Genomic DNA, 25417 nt, shown 5'->3' on the forward strand with positions numbered 1-25417 from the left:
AGCTAATGTACCATGTCAAAAAATTACTGGTGAATTTGTCACGATGGGCTAACTGGCCTGACCTCAGGCTCATCTTATCATCCTGCACTGGTGCCCCGCCAGCGTAAACCATTAGCGCAGGCGGGTGCACCATTCCATTATCATCCTATAAAAAAAAATTAGGGGTTGATGGTAGCAGTGTGAAAGTTTAGGGTTGTATTTACTTTTTATTGCCACATTATAAAAAAATGTCCGAAAAATTAAAAATGGGTTAGGGGCGGACAACCCTTACACTTAGGAATATGAAAAATAGTTAATGGCCGATTCTCAGACCTACTCAATAGGCATATAATATTTCATAAGAATCGGTCAAGCCGTTTCGGAGGAGTATGGCAACTAACATTGTGACAAGAGAATTTTATATATAAGATTATTTGTAATTAGGTTCGAAGATACGGCATCAATAAAAGAGTACAGTAAAATATTTTATGTATTCACGTTGAAGTCTAAATTTACAGTCCTTAATTTTCTAATATTCAAAGATGACAAGGAACGTATATATTTTTCAAATATAATATTTTCTTTATACGAACCAAAGAGTTTTTAACAGGTATTCATATTATTAGGAGGTAAGAAAGAACGGATTTTGTTATGAGGTAATTGACTCCTAAACTTTGATAGGTATATTGATTCAGAGTGTCATATTAACTAAACAAAAACCTTGGAAATTTATTAGTATACGGACAAAGCCAGGTCATGGTACTAGTGCTAAATAAAGAAAAAAAATTCTATCCTCTCGTTTGGCATTTCAGTCACAGAAAAATATATGGGAAAATCTCCGTGCATCGAGTTTTCCTTATTTTACACTGGTGTATTCTTTGTTCCTTTAGTCGCTTTTACAACTCTGTGGGGATGAAAACAACTACATGTATATTTTTACTCAAAGTTCGAATTTTGTTTAATCTATATATAGAATTGTAATCAAACTGACGGCCCGCCTGATGGTAAGTGGTAGAGGTTGTCTATATACATGAAAAGTTCATTATTTAGTTTTTTATAAATCTGCCTGAAAAAAGATATAAATGTCATATAAAACACTGGCCTTGTAATAAAAAGCTTAATATAAAATTGAAAAGTTCGTTAACGATAATAATGTTTTTAGACAGTATTATCTGATTGCACTAAAAATGATTATCGCATGCCTCTTACTTGTTGTTGTGTAATTATTTATATAAAAAAGAGCAACACACAAGTTTCTTGCTCGTTTTTCTTAGGATGAATCTGCATTCCGAATGAGTGTTAGAATAAAAAATATGACTATTCAAAAGTGCTTGTAATGAGTTTATGTGAATAAAGATTATTTCTATTTCTATTTAAATATAATTATATGCACCGAGGTAGACTTTAATATATTCAGTCTATTTCAGTCACCAAGCATTGCTTTGTTAGCTGAAAGTCGGTTGAAGGTTAATGTTGAGATAAGGCAGTGAAATTACAGGAAATAGGATATGACGCGAGATCCCACTCATGGATTATTTGCAAGGACTAAGATATCATGTCTTTTTATCTGAAATGTCACTATTCAAACAGTTACTAATGTATAAATATCGTTCTCAAAGTCTCTGATTTGTAAAATTAAAATCTATCTTACTAATATTAAAAAGGTGAATGTTTATGAGTATGAATGGATGGATGGATGGATGGGTGTTTGGTATCCTTTCACACAAAAACTACTGAACGTATTTAGATGAAACTTCACGGTAATATAGCTCCCACATCAGAATGACACATAGGCTATAATTTAAAAAGATATTATGTTAATTGGGCGATATATAATGATAAATATCGTGTGTGATACAGACAAAGTTGCGCGGGCAGCTAGTCTTTTATAGATTTAACGTGAATTCGCATACAGTGGAAATAGACTCAGTTACATGTAGTTTTTAATGGATCCAGACATTTACAAGAAACAGGTATACGAGAGAGCACCGCTTTTATTCCAATTGTTCACAATAATAAGAGCAAAAATTTTTACATAAAACAGACTACGTTGTGGAGGAAATTCATAAAAATCTACCTTTTTATATGTATATAAAAACCTACTTCGTATGTAGTGTTTTGTGTATATCTGCAATGACAAGCAAGTTTAGGCTAGCTCTATTTAATACTAATTGATAATCGTAGTTTATATACCTGAATATCACGGAAATCTCGTTATCATGTGATACCCTCGACCCCTTCTGAGGACCTTCGTTTCCTGTACTTTATTCCTGCGATATCTGCAACACAGCTTACAAAGCAAGCTGCTGACGGCTGAAATGTGTGAGACTACACAAGCTTTTTTTTTTCGGACTACTCTAATGCTGTTGGCCGCAGCTGGCCTTTACAGGTTCACCGGACGTTAGGGGGCGAGTGCAGATGGCACTCCAAACCCGCGGAAGGACTTATGGAGCGGCTGAAGGCCAACTCCTGCCTGACGGATACGACTTTAGTCTGAGGGCACCACTAGGGGTTAGAACCTTGGCTCAGGCCGTCGTAATATCGATCCCCGTTTGAATTGTACGGGGGATCGATCGGAGGGGGCCACTACAGACGCTATGACGACGACTTTGTTCAGTCTAGTTCGGTAAGGTTAAAAGTAAATTTATATATTCAAGCAAATATATCGTATGTTATTAGTAGCAGTAGATTTTAACTGTACTAGTGGTTTCCTAGTGGTCAAAATTTGACTATAATCAATTAAAATTATAAATTTGAACATTATTAGAGGTATATCTACAAAGTCTATATATATTTTTATGCGTGTATGTGTCAGTTACATGGTTGTGTGTATAGTGTTTTTTTATTGATTTAATGGATTTTTTATGCATAATTAAAAAAAATTTAGCATTCTGTACTCCATCGCTATATAAATTGTAAGTATGCGAAATCTCCTAATCCGCGCAATTTTAGTAAAAAGGGGTATAAAGTTTTGGCTTCGCGTATTAATATTACACTATATATAGAATATGAAAATTGTTGTGTCCAAAATAAATTTATACTAATATTATTAATGAAATGAAAGTGCATCTGTCGGTCTGTCCGTTTAATTCCTTTTTACGACTAATAGCTGAACATATTGAAATATAATTTTACATGGAGATAGATTGTATTATGAAGATGGACGTAGATTATCTTTTATAGCAAATAAACTGTAAGGGCTTAAGATAGGTAACAGGTAGTAACACCTAGTATTACACACAGGCACACAAAGAGGACCAGGAGAGAGATACAGGAGTAATCTGACATTGAAGATGACGCAGCTGGAGTCGAGTCACTGTGCAAGTTTTAAAGTTCAAGTTTGTGGTCCGGGTCTCCACTAGCATGCTGCCCACCTTCATGAAGGAGGACACCTGGTCGAAAGAGGTGGTGTATTGGCGCTACCGTAGCAGATTGCCGTCGTCAATGCTGAGACCATACAGACAATTTATATTTATATTATTATTTTATATGTATTTATTAGCCTATAAGGTATTTATAATATGGGCCATTAGTAGACTGAGTTAAATAACGAATTTTTTAATCACAAAATAAACTAAATAATGAACAAAACCGTGCCGATTGTATAGTTATAAATATTTCACGGATCACGTGTCACGGCAGCCATTATTAACCCGTAACAGGTTCACTGGGCTCATTCAGTCCTATAAATAGTGAAGGATTTGATCCAAATATATATAAAACATTATTTATACACGATAATTAAGTAAGGTCAGGTGCTTTAAATGTTAGGCACGCTTAATGGAATGCTGGATGGGGATTATTTTGGGAGGTCTATATTTATTTCTGATTGAACTATCGCAACAAAAGGGTTAATATAAAAAAAACTGCATTCACGTAGCCACATTTTGACAATCTCGGTGGTCTAGCGGTTTAACACATCGCATTATGTCCGATGGTCGCGGGTTCGATTCCTAGTGTGGTACAAACATTTGTATTCATGTGTATGATTGTTGGTATCGATGTGGATGTTTTCCATATATATTAAGTATGTATTTACAAAAAAGTATAATATTTTATTATTGTCTAGTAACCATAACACTCTGCTTAGCTTGGGAGTAGATGGCGCTGAGTGAATTGTCCTAAATTATTATTATTATATATAATGTAAGAATGTTATTAATGCTATAAGAACTCAAGTAGATGGATTTTATTAAGAAAAGAATAGCAATGAATGTATGTGTGTGTATCAAGTGACCATTCATTACATTTGTTGCCATTTACAAAAAAAAATATTGCCGTACCATAGTCATAATATACTTGGTCCTGACCATACATAGACAACAGTTGACAGTTTCTATCAAACCGAATTGCCGCCAGTTCAAAGTCGGCCATTTTGTTAGCATTCCAGTTACATAAAAATACTAATGTGCCAAAGAATAAGCTAAGTTGGACTCGAGAACAGTCCACTTCTAACAATCTCATGTTTATGACAGCTAACAGAAATCGATACGTAGAAGTAGTGCGAGGTCAAAAGGAGGTCACAATTCTCAGTCGGACCTAGCTAATTTGGTTCCGCGGGCCCTTACGCGTGGTCCGCAATTTGTAAACTAGGTTAATTTTGTTTTTATACCGCATCCATTTAGAAAAGTTGTATTGTACTTTCAGTTTTAAGTGGAACTGTTTTACCTACGTACAATATCGAATGGTAAAGCGACCTCGCGACTTCGGCTATGGTCTTTTTTTTGGACTACTAATGTAATGTTGGTCGCAGCAAGCCTTTACTTCTTTACCGGACGATAGGAGGCGAGTGCAGATGGTACTCCAAACCCGCGGAAAGACTTATGGAGCTGCTGAAGGCCAACACACGCCTGACGGATACGACTTTAGTCTGAGGGTACCGCTAGGGGTCTGAACCTCGGCTCAGGCCGTTGTAATTTCGATCCCCGTTATAATAGAACGGGGGGTCGATTGGTAATAAACCTTATGGTTTTTTAGTGGGTAAGAATCTCACACACCCCCTCGTCTTCACTCTGACGGTGGGACAGGACGATAAAAAAAGGTACACTTTATATGAAGTCTTTAGCGTTACTTTAATGTACTTGTATCTTATTTGTCTCGCCAAACAGTTTGTTAACAGTGTTTCGCCTTACTTCCGATGGTTTCGGGTTCGATTACTTGCACGGTATAAATATTTGTATCCATAAGTGATTGTTTGTACCGTTTTGGGTATTGTTGTATCTGTATATCTTATATTTGATGCTAGGAATCAAACCCGTGACTACCGGGGCCATCAATATCTATATAGCTACAGAAATAGCCATCTGTTTCATCTAGTTGGCCGCCAAAAAATATACAAAGTGGTAGATATGAAAAATTCATCATGGTCGGGTGTGATAATAAAAATTCACTAAAAACGTCGGCCATCCTTATGCTGCCCTAAATTTTTGCGTATAAATTAGCTTAATTATGATGGAAGATTATGTAACGTGCCCCGCTCAATTACATCAGCCTATTGTGCGAAATTTATTTAATTACAACGACGCCGGCATTTTTTTTCTCTCTTAGGAGAGATAGAAGAGACTGACTCTTAAGAGAGAGTAGCGTTTGATCCTATTTTAACTGCTATAAAGATGAAAGAATATGTTTTCATACTTGACAATAAGCATTTTGAAAACAATATTCTATATCTAAAACATATACTACGAATATATATATATATATATTATTTTTCATATTCAATATAGGTATTCGTAGTATATATATATGCAGACGAACAACCCAAACGAAATATCTTTATCTTCCCTTTGATGTTTGCTACAATATACTATACTAATACAGATTAATGTTCAATTACAAATAAAACAATACTTATATTTATACATTTATACATTAATATAAAAGGCATTTATGGATAACACGATTTGACACCTGATGAGTAAAGCCCGTCGAGTTTAGTTCATGTGTCTCTACAAATAATACTTCACCCCGTCCGCTTGACTGCTGTTCAGATTGTGGTAACTGTTGATAAATAGTAGCATTGAATCGTGTTCTTGACACATCAATTTGCTATGTGTATGTTCAATTTAACACCAAGATCTTGCCCTCAGCCTACTGATCTACACTGGAATCTAACATCTAAATCGATTTCAATAGAATTCATTATTGTAATGTTATTTTGAAATATAATCAACTCTAACCCAAATAAATCGATACTTCTTTAATTTAATACGAAAAATGGAAGTTATATGTTGCTAATGTATAATTTCAGGGAATAAAATTGTGCACAACTTATTATTATTTTAATTTTTTTTGCCATACTTCTTATCCTGTAATTTTACTACCAAATAGCACTCTACCAATAAAACACTATTGCAAAGCAAGCAGTTTATGAGACGAGAAGAGAAGGATCTACACAGACGACCTTTTGCAGTCTTTAGTCACCTTTGACATCATTGGACAACAATTACTTTCCAGCGTATATCAACTGATCGGCCAACCGATCGGATGTCAAATCATGTAACAATATCATCATTACCAAACCGACCAAAACAGGAAGACTCGGAGCGAAGACTGATGATGCAGACAGCACATGCGATGACACGGCACACACAGGGCTCAGTAATTAAAAGTACACAAATGTAAAAATTTAGTACCTTAAATTACTAAATCCCGTATGTGCCACAGTTTCATTAGCTTCTTTTGTACGACGACGCGTGGCGGCGGCAGCAGCTTGGCAAGTCACAACACTTGGCGAATCACGACACTTGGCTTACACAATACTTGGCATTTTAGCATTATTTACAGTATACTAAGCATAAACATTGAGCATAAAATTAAATAAATACGTATGTAATATGTTTATTTTGTATTAATTATACTAATATATAAGTTATATTTACGGTGTAATCAAAATCTCAATAATTGAGGACATCGATGTCAATATGGAAGTTTTTATACGATTTATAGTTTTTTATCATAATTTATATATTATATTATATATCAGGTAGTTTTTTTAAAAATATTGAGAACGGTTACACATTATGTTATATATGCGTATAATTTATGGCAATTACATTAAAACATCTAACATTTTATATACAATATAAAATTCAAAATAAATAAATTTCATAGTATTCATAGAATTTGTAACATATTCCACAATAGGTGGCGCTGATAAAATAATTTCCTAGTTTCTACGTTTTTTTTTATACTGACCAAAATGTCTGTTCGTATGTTTAAAATTTGACATTAATTATACCTAATTTAAAGATTTTATGAGTATATCAATAATACATTTTCTGTTTTTAATTGCAATACAATAATTATTGAGTAATAAATCTATAAATTTCATGTTAACAAATAATAAAAATATTAAATTTACTTATTATGATTTCACACACATTGTATTGTTGATTTATATACGAGAAAGCATTTATATCGACTATGAGAATAATAATACAAATATTTAAATAAAGAACAATAAGAAGCAATTTGAGACCACGGCGACCTCAAAATATATTAAAAGACAATAAAATATTAAAAGACAATAAAATATTAAAAGGCAATAAAATATTAAAAGACACAAACCATAAATACAAAACATTCTCGGAAGGACAGATATTACATTTAGTCATACAACGAAAATTGTATTTCACATACACAGTCAATACATATTGGTATTAATTCAATTTATGTACATTTCACAAGTATTTAGACCTAGATTAATAACTTCGTGGTGTTAGTAGGGGCAGTATTTATACTCTGGTTATCGTATATATGGATAGTATATTGTATTAGAAATTAGAAATAGATATATAAATAATAAATTATTATTATTAAGATCACATCAAATCAGTATGTCTGCAGAAGAAGTCTTTTTTAGTCTGTTATTTTCCCGCGCAAATGCGCCATCACGCATTACGTTTTTGCGCGGGAAAAAAACGTAGAATTGTATTGTAGAGTAATCGTTCTGTGTGCTCCACAGATACACAATATAGCAAGGCACCGCAGTACAATGACAAGCGAGTCATAGCTGTATGAGATGTTAATACTAAATATGAGTATTAACACATGGTAATTCAGTAATAATAAATGAAATTGATAAGATGTATTAAAAATATTGTAGTGAAGGTAATTATTAAAATATTTGCAAAATTTTAACAAAACACCTTACCTTGTAGATGCAAGAATTTTATAAAAACGTAGTAAGTGTAAAAGCTGCACTTGGCGTGCTTGGCTTATATCTTGCGTAGCGTGTATCCGATGGCGTACTGATGATACTGCTTGGCTGACTTGGCACTTGGCTTCTTTGGTCGATCTGTGTTGACGTCAAGTGAACGAGCATTCGATAGATAATTTATAAACTATTACTGAGAGCACTTTATTTGCAATGATAACTTTAATACCTAATTATTTATTATCACAATTATTTGAGTCTATGGACATGTCAGCGGATGTAGATAATATAGAATGGCCATGAGAAAAATTATGTGAGCCTTTAACTGTAATAATGGATAATAGCCTCTAAAGTTTCAGAATATGTTAGGTATTGAATATTGATGCTACTGATTTTGTGGAATAGATTGCAGAGTCACTGAGGCTTTCATATATCTAATGAAAACGATATTAGTTAAAAAGTTATATTTAAATCCTAGGTTTTTAAAGTTAATATATAGACCAGTTATCGAAGTAGGAAGTCCCTTTTACAGACAGTCCGTTGGTAGCAAACAAGCATATGGCGAATCTTATGGTATACGATAATCTTCATTTCTCTGAACTTCGTGTATAGGGAATAAAATTATTATGAAACATCAACCCTAAAAAAGTGCGCGTTACTTTTCCTGAGACCTACACATAAGGCGTATTTGGATAGGGGGAGTGAATCTTCATTTCTCTAATGATATCATTGTCCACTAGAGAATAAATGTAGATATCTATCAGAAGCGGGGAATTGTTAGTAATGTGATCTGTTCAGTCTATTGCCGGGTACCAAGTCGGGTTGACCTCCACGTGGTTCCCTTTGGAAACCATCGTGATAAATTCCTGATGAATTTGTCATGATGGGCTAATTTACCTGACCTCTTTCTCATCTTATCATCCTCCACTGGCGTCCCGCCAGCGTAAACCATTAGCGCAGGAGGGTGCAACATTCCGTTATCATCCATAAAAAAAATATTTCTATCACGTGACGTCAACACAGCAAGAGTGTAGGTGTAAAGCGAAGCGCGGTGCGTACCTAACTCACCGTCGTGCATCGGATCGATGGTATGTATCATGAGCTGCAGCAGACCGTGGCGGAACTTGGCAGCTGGAGGCGGACCCTTGCTGGAGCCGGCGGTAGGCGCGGTGGGGGCCGTCGCAGTGTTCGTCCCAACTGAGGTCTCACTCGACGTCGTCGCGTTGCCGTGCTGCTGCGAAGATAAATTGGAAGGTCACAATAATATATTGTAATTTTTTATACTTTGTACAAAGTCATCTGTCGCCATGCAACTTGCTTTGATTAAACGGCGAGAAATGTCAGTGAAATTACAAGGTAGGTACGGAGACATTGGTACTCCCAAATGGGAATACATGAGTGGTGGCTTGGGTTGTAATGACCGTGGTGCTGTTCATGTTTATAGGTTTACTATAAGGTGGTTTGTTAACATGTTTATCATATTAGTTACGTAAAGAAAAATTGCTTAACAAATATCCTAAAAATTTTGTAGTTTATAATGGATAAAGTAAATAAGTATGTATGTAATCGATTTTATTAAATATATAAACTAAAAAAATACTTCGGAATAGCAAATCAGATCTAACAGACGAGAGACGGTTGATTATAATAATAAACCTATAGGAGAATTTATACAGCGCCCATCGAGTTCCAAGCTAAGCAGGCCTTATGTTATGGGTACTAGACAGCTGATAGAAATACCTAAATATATATATTTAACGCATACATAAAATACCTAGAAAACACCAAGACCAATACAAAGAATTATACTCATGAATACAAATGTTTGTATTGTGCGAGGAAATCTAAGACCATCGGAAGAGGTAGCGGTAAAGCGGTGTCTTAAACCGCTACTCCATCAGCCGGCATTGTCACATTGGAGCGTAATACATGTAGGTATAGTTTTTAATAGACATGTCAAGTGTCACTTTGACCGCGATATCAACTACTCACAATGGCTCAGACTATACACCCTACACCATGTCAGATTTCTCGGATTTTCTTTATGAATTTAATGGAATGGTTTGCGTTAACGGTATAAGCGAAGCACTAGTGGAGGACGATAAGACGAGCATAAAGTTAGGTCAGTTAGTATATCGCGACAAATTCACCAGGAATGTATCATGATGGTTTCCAGGGGGAAACGCATGGAGATTAATCTGATGGTACATTGCTAGCAATGGGCTTAAAAGTCCGCCTTAATAATCGATCCTCTTTCTTCCGAATTGAGTAAAGTTTGTATTTTGAAAGATGGAAGCTATTAGAGGTACTTGCATCTAGCAGTTGATGGTTGTACGAATAGGATAATCTAGCAGCTTAGCACGTTGTCTTACTTTCCGATGGTCACAGATTAGATCCCCTTTAAGTTCCGCTAACGGTATACGCTGGCGAAGTATCAGTGGTGGATGATAAAATAAGCATTTGGTCAGGTCGGTTAGTCCATCATTACAAATTCACTAAAAATTAATGACGATGGTTTCCAGGAGGGACCGCATGGAGGTCGCCGTATTATGTATAGCACATTAATAGCAATAGGTACAAATGAAGTTCCGACTACTATTAATTTTGCCTCCGGCACTACCTAGGATTATAATTGTTAATATATAGAGACGAACTTGTTTAGCATTCCATGGATTCACCGTATGGTTGGCTGCCATGGTTTCATTGAGAGGCAGAAGGAAATTGAGGTCCCGGGACTTGTGAGAATAATTTGAAAAGGGAATTATAAAAAATTGTCTGTGTATCTGTCTCTTTGTTCTTGCTAATCTCTGGATAGTTCTATTTTGATAGGCCTTTCATAGATAGTCCCTTTTGCCGACGTGTATCAACACTCACTTTGACCGCTCGTGTGTCTCTCCCTACCCAACCAAATTTGATAGGAGCCTGCTAGTCCAGCTTTATAAACGTTCTTGTACTCGTATAGTACCCATTGCAGTTCTAGACAGGCCTAGATCTTTTAGAAGATTATAGAGACATTTCGCTGGTATATCTCTCGCTCCCTCTTCGACCGCATATAAATTAACCATATACCCTTTTTCATTTATTCATTTATTAGTTCATAATATTTATTTGTTTTTATTATATGGTTTTTAGGTATATTTGTATCCCATGGTACAGTGAACTCTACCAGTATTACACGTTTAGTCGAATATAGGAATATATCGAATTGATATAAGATTTTTTTATTTGACAATATTACGTAATATAGAATAGTATAATATGAATGATGGTCAAGTTATTTCTCTGTAATGCTCCTCATTCCGGAGTTTTGGTATTTGGTCGTGTTATTTCAGCAAACGGTTAGACAAATCGCCGGCATTAAGCTTGATGGCCGGCTTAAATAGATATATATCTAGCTCTTGTTGATTTGTTACAATTTATTTTATTTCAGTTTTTATTGCAATACCCATTTTTTACAATATCTAATGTAAAATTCAAAGGCACTTATTCGTGCAGAATTTCTTATTAGACTTAGGTATATGGTTCAGGTCTTTCCATACTAATGTTATATACTTGTGTGTTTGTCTGTCTTATTTAATTGTTTATTGAAAGGTAATACCTATCCACGAATTAGCATCTGAACAGATTATGAAATTCAACGTGAAGATAGAATATTTTATTATTATCGCAAGGCATTTTTGCATTTGGAAAAGAAAGCAAAGTTGCGGGATATAGCTAGTCTTTTGTATTATTTTTTTTTATACCGTCTAGTTCACGTTTCTTCAGGTCTGTCGAGAAGAGCAGGCAAGAAACTCAACTGTTGTTATATTTAATGTAATTTTAATGTAATAGTAATTTTATTTTGTTCAAAAGAGATTTACAATTTTGCATAGGGTTCTGAACTAGCGTTATTTATACAAATAATAATAGGTGTTCAAATCTATACAATCTAAATACAAATCTTTTTACAATTGTACATATTAATAGTTCGTAGTTATGAGACAAGTTAGCTGTATATCAAATTTTATTAAGAACATAGTCGTGAAATCTTAACAAACAAAGAAACATCTCTTTGCATTAATAATATAAGAATCTCAGTACAATTCTCACAGCGCCTTTTAGACCCAAGTTAAGATAGCTAAAGCTTGTGTTATCAATACTAGATAACTGATACAAAGACATAGATATATTTTCTTTTCGTATATACATATTATATTATACATAGTAAACAGTAAAAACTCTGACCTTTAAAACCACTTTGACTCTGGTTTTAAAAAAAAAGTAATTCAATTGAGTTTCTTACCAGTTCTTCTCAATTAGATCTATATAATATCGAACTGGAGGGTAGGGACAAAAATAAAATTATAGTGTAAAAATTTGACGTTCATAAGCGGATAAAATGTCCTACATGAATAAATGATGAATGAATGAATTTGAATTTGACCGATACAAATAATCATACTCATGAATATAAATGTTTGTGCAGTGCGATGAATCGAGCTCGCGACCATCGGATGTACGCCAGCGTGCTAAACCGCTATACCACTGAGGCCGTCAATCGTTGTCATTAACTTATAATATTAGACATTCGATTACACATTGTAAATAAACATTTATTTACAATGTGTAATATAAATATATCATAACTGGTACATCCGATACGGTGTAAAGATATGTTGTTTACGATGCCGTGACTTAAAAGACCCAATGTTGTAAGACAGGAAAAATAGACGCTGGTAGAGAGTTCCACTCCTTAGCTGCTCGCATAAGGAAACAATAAATTGTTCCTTAATGTTCGGATATCGTGGATAAATTTCTATACGCTCGAATGTGTTCACCCAAGGGGATAATATGGCTGCAGTTATTGACCCAAATTGTTGGGTCTGTTTCGCAGTGACACAAGCGTTTTAGGGTTAAGAGCATTCACGTCACGAACATCAGTACGTCTGCATTCAAGCAATTCTGAAGAACAATTCTGTAAATCTAAAGCAAATCATGTTGAACATTATAGTCAGTTATATTCATGAATGATTGTTTGTATCGGTCTGGGTGTTTTCTATGTATAATATGTATGTATTTAAAAAAAAATATCTATGTATTTGTATCAGTTATCTAGTACCCATAACACAAGCTGGCTTAACTTGGGTCTAGATGGCGCTGTGTGAATTGTCCTGAGATTATTATTATTATTCATCACTTTATGATATTTATTTTAATGCTATTTTAAAATTGTTCCTTAATGTTCGGGTATCTTGGATTGAAGAATACGCTCGGATCTGTTCATCCAAGGGGATAATATGGCTGCAATTATTGACCCAAATTGTTGAATATGGTTTGCAGTGACACAAATGTTTTAGGGTTAAGGTTGAACGTCTGCATTCAAGCGATTCTGAAGAACAATTATATAAATCTAAAGCAATTCATACCGGCCGTTTTGATTAATTATAGTCACCAGTTCTTGGTATTGCTTTTTAATCCTATTTTATTTATTAACTTTATTATTCCTTGTCAATAAAAGAATAAAATAAAAATATTTTGTTCTATCTTTTTTTATAGTACAGGAGACAAATGAGCATACGGCTCACCTTATGGTATGTTATTACCGCCGGCATTGCAAGTACGTTGCCAGCCTTTTAAGAAGGAATACGCTCTTTTCTTAAAGGTTTCAATATAGTATCGGTTCGGAAATTCCATTGCTGGAAGGTGATTCCACAATGTAGTTTTACGTGGTTGTAAGTTTCTGGAAAAGAGCACGGTGAATGACCGACTTTCATCCAGAGGATCAGAATGGTATTTTAGTTTTAAATATACCCACTAAATTTCATTCAAATCAGTCCAGACGTTTAGGAGGAGATAAGTAACAAATACCCGACTCAGGTCCCACTAACATGCTGACCACCTTCATGATGGATGACTACTGGCCGAAGGAAGTGGTGGACCGCCGCTACCGTGGCAGATTGCCATAGTGAGTGTGGTGATCACAAAGACAATATTATTATTTTATTATCTTATTTATTTGTATATAAAAATTACGTGTCACGTTGTTTGTGCTCGATGAACTCTTAAACTACTGAACCAATTGCAAATTTGATTTGCACATCGTGTGAAATTTGATCCAACTTGAAAAAAAACAGCATCTCAATTTGTAGTCGCAATTTTATTGCAAATTATTTTTATATATAAAGAAACTGTTAGCCACAGCAACGTAGGGTCTACTATAATATATATACTAGTCCGTAAGGTATATATAATATGGACAAATATTGTTCTATAAATAATATAAAGTGGCCTCAATCAAATAAATAAATAAAACTAGTTTTATATAAATATATAAAACATAAATATGTTTTATATATTTAATTTAATGCTACTTAATTCAGAAACAGTCTATGCATTATGTAAATGAGAAGTATTTGTTTCAAGAAGACCCCATTCAGCATTCACGTACGCTTTCACGAAATGACTCCGCAAGTCTTTTCGCTTTGAATTTAGTGACTTGTAAGTTTAGTCTATTGTGATGCTTGATGAAAGGAAAGCCACGCTTTACAATAGTCTGAAATGGGTTTGAGAACGTCCCAAAATAACTGTGTAGTTTGGACAGAACGAGGTGGGTTCAGTATACAGGAACAAATAGATACCTAATTACCTACCTACTAGTTTTGATGACGGGTAAAATGAAGTCGATGTAATATGATATACATAGATACATATACACTTAGTAAATATTCTGTTAACTGTTGCCATATAGTAATATGATGTTGTTGGTTGAGACGATATTTACAGATGAAAGTGAACTGACCATATGTATGTTCCATTTGAATATATGTAGATGTATCCTTACTAATATTATAAATGCCAAAGGAACTCTATCTGTCTCGCTTTCACGCCTAAACTGCTTAACGGGTTTAAATGAAATTTAGTACACAGATAGTCTAGATCCTGAGAAAGGATCTAGACTATCTGTGTACTACTTTGTAATGCGAGAAAAGTGTTATAAGGGGTTGCAAGCAGAGATAAAAGGTTGTATGAAAGTATCGTCATTTTTAAAGCTAGAAGGTAAAAACTTATTTTTGTTGACTGTTGATTAAATATAAATAAATTGGGCTTTCAAAGTTCCTAAAAAAATTACCCTTAACGAAGTAAAATAAAATAGTGATGAAAGATTTATAAAAATTCGTCTTTTTTGAAACTAGACTAGTTACATATATAATTTAAATAAATATTTTCTTTATTTGGTCAAGGAGACTATTCCACGTGGACTAAGGCGCTGTTTGTTCGGCACAGCTAATCCTAATATGTTTATACGGTCTAGTCTTTACATTTTATGATCACACAGTAGATAACCGATACAAATACATAGATCTTTTTCTGTAAATACATACATATTATACATAATAAACACTCAGATCGATACAGTCAATCATACTCAAGAACATTAATATTTATACCGTGCGAGGAATCGAACCGGGACTATCGAAAGTAAAGCGGTTAGCTACACAGCTAGACCACCGAGACCATCGAATTAATTGCCGAGATTGCACGATAATATCAAAGCGGATTACGTTGAAAGTAATAATTTCAATATGACGATATGTCACACCGTCAATTGCAGCTCTCGATACTGTGTCCAAATTGTATAACGGTGCTACATTTGGACCCTTTTTATTGCCAAATTCAGTAGGGGTTAAAAATGAAATACGTACGCGCCAGTTGATGGTAATTACTTTAAGTGCTGACAGAAAAGTAATTACACCAGCTCAGGGTACCGTTACTTATTATATTATATTGGTAAAGTCAACAAACTCGCTTGACATACTCGTAATTTGAAACCCTCGTAAACCTTTGTATGCATTTAAAAATATGTCCAAAGCTTCTTTAAAAAAAACAATTTTTAATTTGTCAAATGACGATAAAAGATGTGTAAAAAAATGCGGTAACCGAAATATTCGTTTCTTCAAAACTACTCGCTTTATTTAAATGAGATAAAACAAGAGATATATAGGCTGTATTATTAAAAAACTTACAAGTGTTTTATAGATAAATGAATGAAAGATTTTTTATTTCTTTTTAAATTTAAAGACTTTTCTACCATCTAAATACATACCAGTCCCATTGTACCCTAAAACAAATCACTCCATTACCTCACCACTGAACAAATTGCCTTAGCCGCACTGTCTGAAGGATCGGCTAAAACAGTTTGTATGGTAGCAACATCTAATATAACCACAGGATTCTGTGATAGTCTGATGTTATTCTATGTCGTAGAGTCTCGTTCCTATGAGAATGAAAGGTAAAAAGAAGAAATAAAATCATTTTATTGATAGAATGTCAAGGAAAAAAAGGTTCCATAGGCACCATATGATAACGTGATGACAATGGTGATATTAAAGGGCTATGTATATATGCCTTAGGTTGTCGCATGAAATAAGTGAGACTGGGGCAGATGCCTTACATTCTACGTCTAGTGATATTTCATCCAATACATAGTTTGAATGCCTCTAGGGGGTAGCAGTTTAACACACCGTTTTACTTTACCGATGGTCGCGGGTTCTATTCCGATATATCCGTACGATCCAAATATTGATGTATCATTTGTATTTTATATGTATATATTTACAAAATTTACAAAAAAATAGTTATCTATACCCATAACACAAGCTTTAGCTAGCTTAACTTGGGTCTAGATCGCCTGAGATTATTATATTATTATTAAGCAATTTTATATGCAAAAAATATATACCTGGCGACTATATAAAAATAATAAAAATATGTGAAATAAAAAAAATGTACCGAAACATCATTGGCAGTTAAGTAATCTCGGTACGTCTTTCACATCCTAATTGACCATTAGCCACGCGATTACGACGCCTATAAATTATTGTGAGTCATTGTTTTCAGCTCAAGTACCATTCCGGCCTATTTTTTTATATTATATTCCAGATTATAATGGAAATTTATTTGAATCTGCAAGTAATGGATTTAGTGGTTTCAAAGATTTCTTTTTTTTTAGTTGTAGCTTAAAAATTTAATACTACAAACTACTACGCTGTGAAAGTAAAACGTAATTCTTATGATATATTGTTTAAAAAAAACAAGTAGAATAAAATAACATTATTGATTCTAAAAATAAAGTCAGTTTATATATATAGCTATATATATTAATATACATATATCTCTATATATTTTACGGTAAAAACGTCCATAAAGTATAAAGAGACTTGATCGAAGTGATCAATAAAAATAAACAATCTAGCTCGAGCCGTGGATATGGTATCTTTTGTTAGTATGTATATACGAGTATACTGAAAAAGGATCTGAGATCCCCAAGGGAAGAGAAGATAAACGGGTTCCCATGGTTTCGAACAATATATACATAGTAGCTAATATACATATATTTATTTGGTACTGTATATTTATTTTAGAAACGAAGAAGTACTACACAGGGTAAAAGAAAAAAGACAAATATTGCACACCATAGAAAATAGACGAGGAAAAATGTTAGGGCACTTGATACGGCACGATGATTTCATGAAAATTATTATTGAGGGGAAAATAGAAGGAAAGAGGAGGAGGGGAAGACCAAGGAATAGCTACATCAAACAAGTTGAGGACAAAATGGGAGTCGTGTCGTATGAAGAATTAAAGAGCATGATGGAAGATCGCGGAAAGTGGCAAGAGCTCCACCGACAAGAGCGTAGCTCTTAAATTATGAATGAATGAAGTGTATATTTAACACGCTTCACTTTACTATAGTTGCAAGTGCTATTGCATTCATGAACATGTTGTTACACGCGATTTAGTCTACTTTTATGAGATAATCGATAGTGTAAGTGAGTATATTATTTATTTATCTATATAACATATAAGGAATGGGGAAAGGGAGGTCATATATAAAATTTTATAATTTACTAGCTGTTCCCGTGACTTCTTCCGCGTGGAATTTAACGTTATTTTTAAAAATAAAGTCATTTTTCTAAAATAAAAGTAGCCTAAGTTACTCCTTATTACATCAGCTACCTGTCAAAAAAGCAGAGTATATAAAAAAGAAGAAACAAATACAATATATCTATACATATAAATAAAATTGAAGTGTCTGTTTGTAATATTAAATAACCCTTTTTAATACATGCATATGAATATAATTTTTTTGACAGGTAGCTGATGTAATAAGGAGTAACTTAGGCTACTTTAAAATGTGTGTGTATCTGTTGATGTAAATAAAGTAAATATTTGTGTATCTTTATTCGTGAGACATTTCATTTATTTATATATTAAATAGAATGAACATATAATGTTTCCAGTAGCAGTCAGCTTTCCGCACTGAATATTTGTGGTCTTATATTACGACGGCCTGAACCGAGGTTTGAACCCCTAACGGTGCCGTCTGTCTCATCACCTCATTCAAAAGTGAGTCATCACTCACTAAACTCTTATTCGTCAGGCGGAAGTTAGCCTTCAGCCGCCCTTTGTGTTCTTCCGCCCCCAGACCGTTGTTGTACCGTGTGAAGAATTGAACCCGCGACCATCATAAATAAGGCGGCGTACACAACCGCAGACCACCAAGGCCGTCTAATAATAATAACAAATTCTTTAATATACACAGAGAATATATATTAGATGTACATAATATAGGTATTTATATATAAACTTGCACATATACATGCATATATGTATATAAAATATTGACAAGTATCAGGAAAAAAACATAAGCTATAGAGATAGTGAGACAATGAGAACTTAGCCGATTTTTAAATATTGTAAATACTGATTATTTATTAGTAGTATTAATCCTAATCAGCCTTTAACAAAATTTGACTTTAATTAGCACATATTGCTAATCTGCATCTTTAAAAAAAATTGAGACCAAATAACAAGTTCCGAAGGATTCCTGGTACATTACGCTGTCGACCTTTAATTAAACTTGAATTTAATTCATAACAGTGGGTAAATGTTTAAAAAACTATATGACGAAATAACAAGATGTGAAATATTCGTGGTACATCCCGAATGCTCTGTTACTAAAGTAATCCGAAATAAGAATGGCAAAAAACTTTTGGTTATTTTTCAGTTGTACTTTAGCGGTTTTTCGACTTATAGCGAATTAAGCTAAAAAAATATTCTATTTTGTTAAACATTTTTTGTGTTTAAACGAAAGCAACGAACAATTGTCTTTTGTATATGCAGACGGAGTTTCGTCTTGTATCGTGTAGATTTAGTTCGAAACCAATCTCATATAACTACGTCTGGCAGCTGAAAACAAACAAGTAGTTAATTAATACATAGTTATTTAATTAGTTGGTTCGCTCGCCCGCAGTTAAAGGGAAACACTAGCTAATACAAACTATAATGTTTATCTCTAGATCATGCTCTATCTATTTATCTATCTATATTCCAGGACGTACAGGGTAGACAGAAATATATCATTACCGCTATATTTAATTTCTTACACATAACTCTTCATTTCTATTCATGACTCATCTGAGTCTTTGCATTCTATCCTATATTATTCTATCTACTACTACTACGCTTCCTTTTTATTCTTGACTTATCTAATACTTGTACGTCGGATCTTTTTAAGTTTTCAACTAGAATACCAAACAATTACCATTATAAACATGGACAGAATGAAAACCTAATTTATTAGACAGGTAAGTGACAATCGTCATATATAAAAATGGACAGCATGAAAACCTAATTTATTAGACAGGTAAGTGACAATCGTCATATATAAATACATGAAAACCTAATTTATTAGACAGGTAAGTGACAATCGTCATATATAAACATCGACAGCATGAAAACCTAATTTGTTAGACAGGTAAGTGACAATCGTCATATATAAAAATGGACAGCATGAAAACCTAATTTATTAGACAGGTAAGTGACAATCGTCATATATAAAAATGGACAGCATGAAAACCTAATTTATTAGACAGGTAAGTGACAATCGTCATATATAAACATGGACAGCATGAAAACCTAATTTATTAGACAGGTAAGTGACAATCGTCATATATAAAAATGGACAGCATGAAAACCTAATTTAAATATCGTCATATATCATGAAAACCTAATTTGTTAGACAGGTAAGTGACAATCGTCATATATAAAAATGGACAGCATGAAAACCTAATTTATTAGACAGGTAAGTGACAATCGTCATATATAAACATCGACAGCATGAAAACCTAATTTATTAGACAGGTAAGTGACAATCGTCATATATAAACATCGACAGCATGAAAACCTAATTTATTAGACAGGTAAGTGACAATCGTCATATATAAAAATGGACAGCAATAAAAAAATAAGGACAAGCATGAAAAAAACCTAAGTGACAATCGTCATATATAAAAATGGACAGCATGAAAACCTTTTATTAGACAGGTAAGTGACAATCGTCATATATAAACATCGACAGCATGAAAACCTAATTTATTTGTAAGTGACAATCGTCATATATAAACATCGACAGCATGAAAACCTAATTTATTAGACAGGTAAGTGACAATCGTCATATATAAAAATGGACAGCATGAAAACCTAACAGGTAAGTGACAATCGTCATATATAAACATGGACAGCATGAAAACCTAATTTATTAGACAGGTAAGTGACAATCATCATATATAAACATGGACAGCATGAAAACCTAATTTATTAGACAGGTAAGTGACAATCGTCATATATAAACATGGACAGCATGAAAACCTAATTTATTAGACACAAGTGACAATCGTCATATATAAACATGGACAGCATGAAAACCTAATTTATTAGACAGGTAAGTGACAATCGTCATATATAAAAATGGACAGCATGAAAACCTAACAGGTAAGTGACAATCGTCATATATAAACATGGACAGCATGAAAACCTAATTTATTAGACAGGTAAGTGACAATCGTCATATATAAACATGGACAGCATGATAAACCTAATTTATTAGACAGGTAAGTGACAATCGTCATATATAAAAATGGACAGCATGAAAACCTAACAGGTAAGTGACAATCGTCATATATAAACATGGACAGCATGAAAACCTAATTTATTAGACAGGTAAGTGACAATCGTCATATATAAACATGGACAGCATGAAAACCTAATTTATTAGACAGGTAAGTGACAATCGTCATATATAAACATGGACAGCATGAAAACCTAAAGTGACAATCATCATATATAAACATGGACAGCATGAAAACCTAATTTATTAGACAGGTAAGTGACAATCGTCATATATAAACATGGACAGCATGAAAACCTAATTTATTAGACAGGTAAGTGACAATCGTCATATATAAACATGGACAGCATGAAACTCCCGCCCAATTTAAACGAGGATCGAATTTACGACGGCCTGAGACGAGGTTCAAACCCTTAGCGGTGGCCTCTGACTAAAGTCGTAACTATCAGGCGGGAGTAGGCCTTCAGTCGCTCCATAAGTCCTTCCGCGGGTTTGGAGTGCCAGCACCCTATCGTCCTGTGAAACTGTAAAGTCTGTATTCTAATGTCCTCCACTGGTGCCTCGCCACTGCATACCGTTAGCGCATACGAGTAGCAAATGAGTGGCAAATGGCAACGCAATATCACGAGTGTCATATGATAATGTGATGTTCATATTGCTGATCCTGTATATCAGCTTATTGGCTATTCCAATTACCTAAAATAAAATTTGACTACCATATAGTTCAATCTGGTAGTGAATAGAATGTATGGTATCATAGAAAATGTTACCATACTATTCACAGCATTCACTCTTTTTCCATCTTATTTATATAGCTATAATGATAGATGACCATAAGATCATGCTCTAACAATCTAGAAGTAAAGGTAGTTTAGGAGTTAAGGATGCATATACAGATTAAAAACTTATGTAAGATGTTAAAAATATTTCTCTAATACTATTTATCTATTCTATATAATATGGGATACCATAAAATATGGATAAGAATATTCTAAACTGTAAGTAGATAAATAAATAATATGCACAGATAATTTATTTAGTAATTACAAAGAGTAATTGTTCCACAAATTTCTTACTAATACTCGTATTATTAACGCGAAAGTTTGTAAATATGTGTGTGGTTGGATGGATGTTTGTTTCTGTTCTGTTTCTTACTTCTTTTGTTAAAACATTTAACAGATTTTGATGGATTAATATAGCTTATATTTGAGACTAGCACATAGGTTATAATTTAAAAAGATATTATTTAAATTGGGCGAAATATAATGATAAACGTCAAGTAAGTACGATGCAGACGAAGTTTCGCGGGTCAGCTCGTAAAAATAAATAATAACTGATTTTATTTAGTTTTATTCAATTTTAATAGAATCAAATTTTGATAAATGTAATTTAGTTCTTTAATTCATTTTAACAACATCAGTATTTATTACAAAATGTATTAAACACAAAACATTGTACCATTGACCAATTTGTATTGTAACCAATTTCATTGCAGTTTCGTGCCTATTTTCACACAAGAAAAATGTTTTAAATTGAATCACTACTGATTCAAATAATTTTTAAAGAAGTTAAAAACGTAACGAATTTATTGACAAAAGTAAGCAATGCATTTAATAAGATTGTTAATAAATTCCAACTCAGAAACATGAAAAATGCAATTATGCCAACGAACGTTTCATATATTTCTTTTAGAATTCAAAAAGAGTTTCGACCCAATTCCGAAAGTTCATCTGTCGCTGAAAATTCACTGCTCATTTCAATTGTCGGCCGTTGTACGACTTATGCCAAATTCAATCTTATTGTCTGGTGGTATTAACGAAATTTTCTTGCCAATAAACTTAAGGCAATGTTCCGAGGAATGTAGCGCTGTTTTCAGCGAAGTCTTGAAGGGTATTCGTGTTTAAAGCACGGAGATATCGTGTCAGTGTTACAGCATAGTGTGCTATATCATGACGGTACGCTCGTCTAATAATAAAAGAAATATCACAGCGCCATCTAGTTCCACGGTAAGCAGAGCTTTTTTTATGGGTATTAGACACATGATATAAATTATTTTTCAATATACATAGAAAAACCCCAAACTGATACGAACAATCATACACATGAATACAAATGTTTGTGCCGTGCGAGAAGTCGAACCAGCGTCCATCGAAAATAAAGCGGTAGATCACCGAGGCCGTTAAAAATATATATCAGAAAAGTCTTCTATAACTATTAGTAAGAAATTAAATATACACAATACGCCAAAGCAGGGGGAAAGGGGATTGTTCATAATGTTGACTTAAGCCCCTATTGCTAGCAATGTACCACGCGGTTCCCCTGGGAACCATTGCGATAAATTCCTGGTGAATTTGTTACGATGGGCGAACTGACCTGACCTGATGTTCATTTTATACCTCCACTGGTATCTCGCCAGCGTAAACCGTTAGCGCAGGCGGGTGGACTATTCCATTATCATCCATAAAAAAAATAAAGCAATGTAATCAACATTGCTTACAAAATATATATCGACCGCTGTATATTTAGAATAGGATAAAATAAAATAGATAATAATTTATTCAACTTAATTTAAGCACACTCGGAAAGCTTGCGTTTTTCTCTTTTAAATAATCATTGTAACTTTACATTTCTATTTCAAAACGTGCGAATACAAACCACCAACTAGCACTAATTTATTAGGGTCAGATATTAAGTACACAATAGGATTAAAACAGTCGTAGTGATTAGAGCAGACCAGTCCCTACAAGCAGCCTACCTATTTACAGTATTTTGCTATCCAATATTACGTCACGATCCGAGCCTAAATTCCCGCAGGCGGGAAACAACCAAATGCCCCCGTAATGCTAAAAGAATCGTAAAATCCGTATAGATGAGAAGATAGGAAGCCCTTATCTTTGAATTTGTTTGATGGTGTCACATTTTCAATTTTATTGGACACCATTCACTGCCAATTGTTTCTTTTTTTGCATGAATTTATACAAATGTTGTGTTCATTTTGTTATAACTAAATTATAGTATAGTTTTTGTTGTATAACATTTGATATATTATATTTATACTATGATTGCGTTATCTAATTTAATATTGTAATAGCATAAGGATTTTTTGTATCTAATGTTTAAACTCAAAAAACATTAATAACCATAGTTTTTAATGCAGAAAATAATACTGTTCTTATTTCTTTATCTGATAAAAAAATCTCCGGAGATGTCGGAACTGATCGCTAGTTTGCGTATGAGTCCTGAATATATGTACTAGGTGCAGTTCATGTATATGGTTTGGGATGCCGTTACTTTGTGCTGTCCTTTGTGCCCATCATCCTGCACAAAAAATCTAAAAAAATGCGACCTAATGCGCTGAAGTCAACATTGAAATTAAAAAAGTAAAAGAAGAAGTTCATACATAACGATATAGCAGCTTGGTATTTCAACTTTGTTAATCTTACTATAATGATAAATGAGAAGTAAGTGTGATTCAGATGAAATTGCGCGAGTCAGATAGTAATATCACAGATAACATAATATTACATAGTAATATTATATATTTAGTTTAGTTAGTTTCACAGTATTTCGTACTAACGACGATATTACGCGACTTTTTGAAATTGCGTCTTCATATTTATAGGAAAGTAGCACGGTTTAGTAATGTTTATCAGTGGCTTGTGGCTTAGTATCATCCTTTAAGTCTAACCCTGTATGTCATGATACGATGCACACTTCCGATAAGATTACCCGCAAGCCCATATACCTCTTTGTAGCTTAAAAGCCTTCCCGTCACTCTAGCGTCGTGTTACTTGAGATTCATAAGACCTGCTAATATCTTTTTAATATACCTATTATAAAGTCAAAATCGTTTACTTACTTAAGACATTTTTTGTTACTTTTTATTATTTTAGGACAATCCTAATTTTTCGACTAGTTAGGTGCTTCAGTTGGGAAAAACTAGTAAGAAACATAACTGGTATATACTTTTAAATTAAATAGTGTAAGATTTCATTGTTTTTGTACGTCTCTTTGATTGTGAATAAAGGGATGAAACATTTTAGTGATTAAAACTATTTTTTACATAAATATATCTATAATGTCGACATATCTAGAAATAAAGCTAGTTCGCTAATATGGTTCTAGTGTGGTGTCTTTTGCCTCTAGATTACAAAATAGTTAAATAATTTTAAGTAGTAATTTACTGCTTTTCAGTCAAAATCTCAAGAATAATAATATCCTAAGTTATTTTTTTTATAACCGTTTCCGATAAAAAAATGTGACTACCGTATACACTTTATATACATTTAGTGAAAAGCTGTTAATTTGAAACTACAACTACTAGCCAATGT

At 33.5% G+C, this 25417-nt stretch overlaps 1 protein-coding gene across 2 annotated transcripts in view; it reads right to left on the minus strand.

Moving 5' to 3' along the window:
• LOC131851429 (sodium/potassium/calcium exchanger Nckx30C) overlaps positions 1–25417 on the minus strand; it is an 81086-nt gene that overhangs the window by 22426 nt on the left and 33243 nt on the right. For both annotated transcript variants that reach the window (XM_059201929.1, XM_059201928.1), the window contains exon 3: positions 9197–9368. In XM_059201929.1, the coding sequence (XP_059057912.1) occupies positions 9197–9368 (172 nt within the window). The remainder of the gene's footprint in view (positions 1–9196; positions 9369–25417) is intronic.

The sequence above is a fragment of the Achroia grisella genome, unplaced genomic scaffold, assembly GCF_030625045.1.
Source record: "Achroia grisella isolate CSIRO2021 unplaced genomic scaffold, CSIRO_AGI_Agris_v1 utg783, whole genome shotgun sequence".
NCBI lineage: Eukaryota > Metazoa > Arthropoda > Insecta > Lepidoptera > Pyralidae > Achroia > Achroia grisella.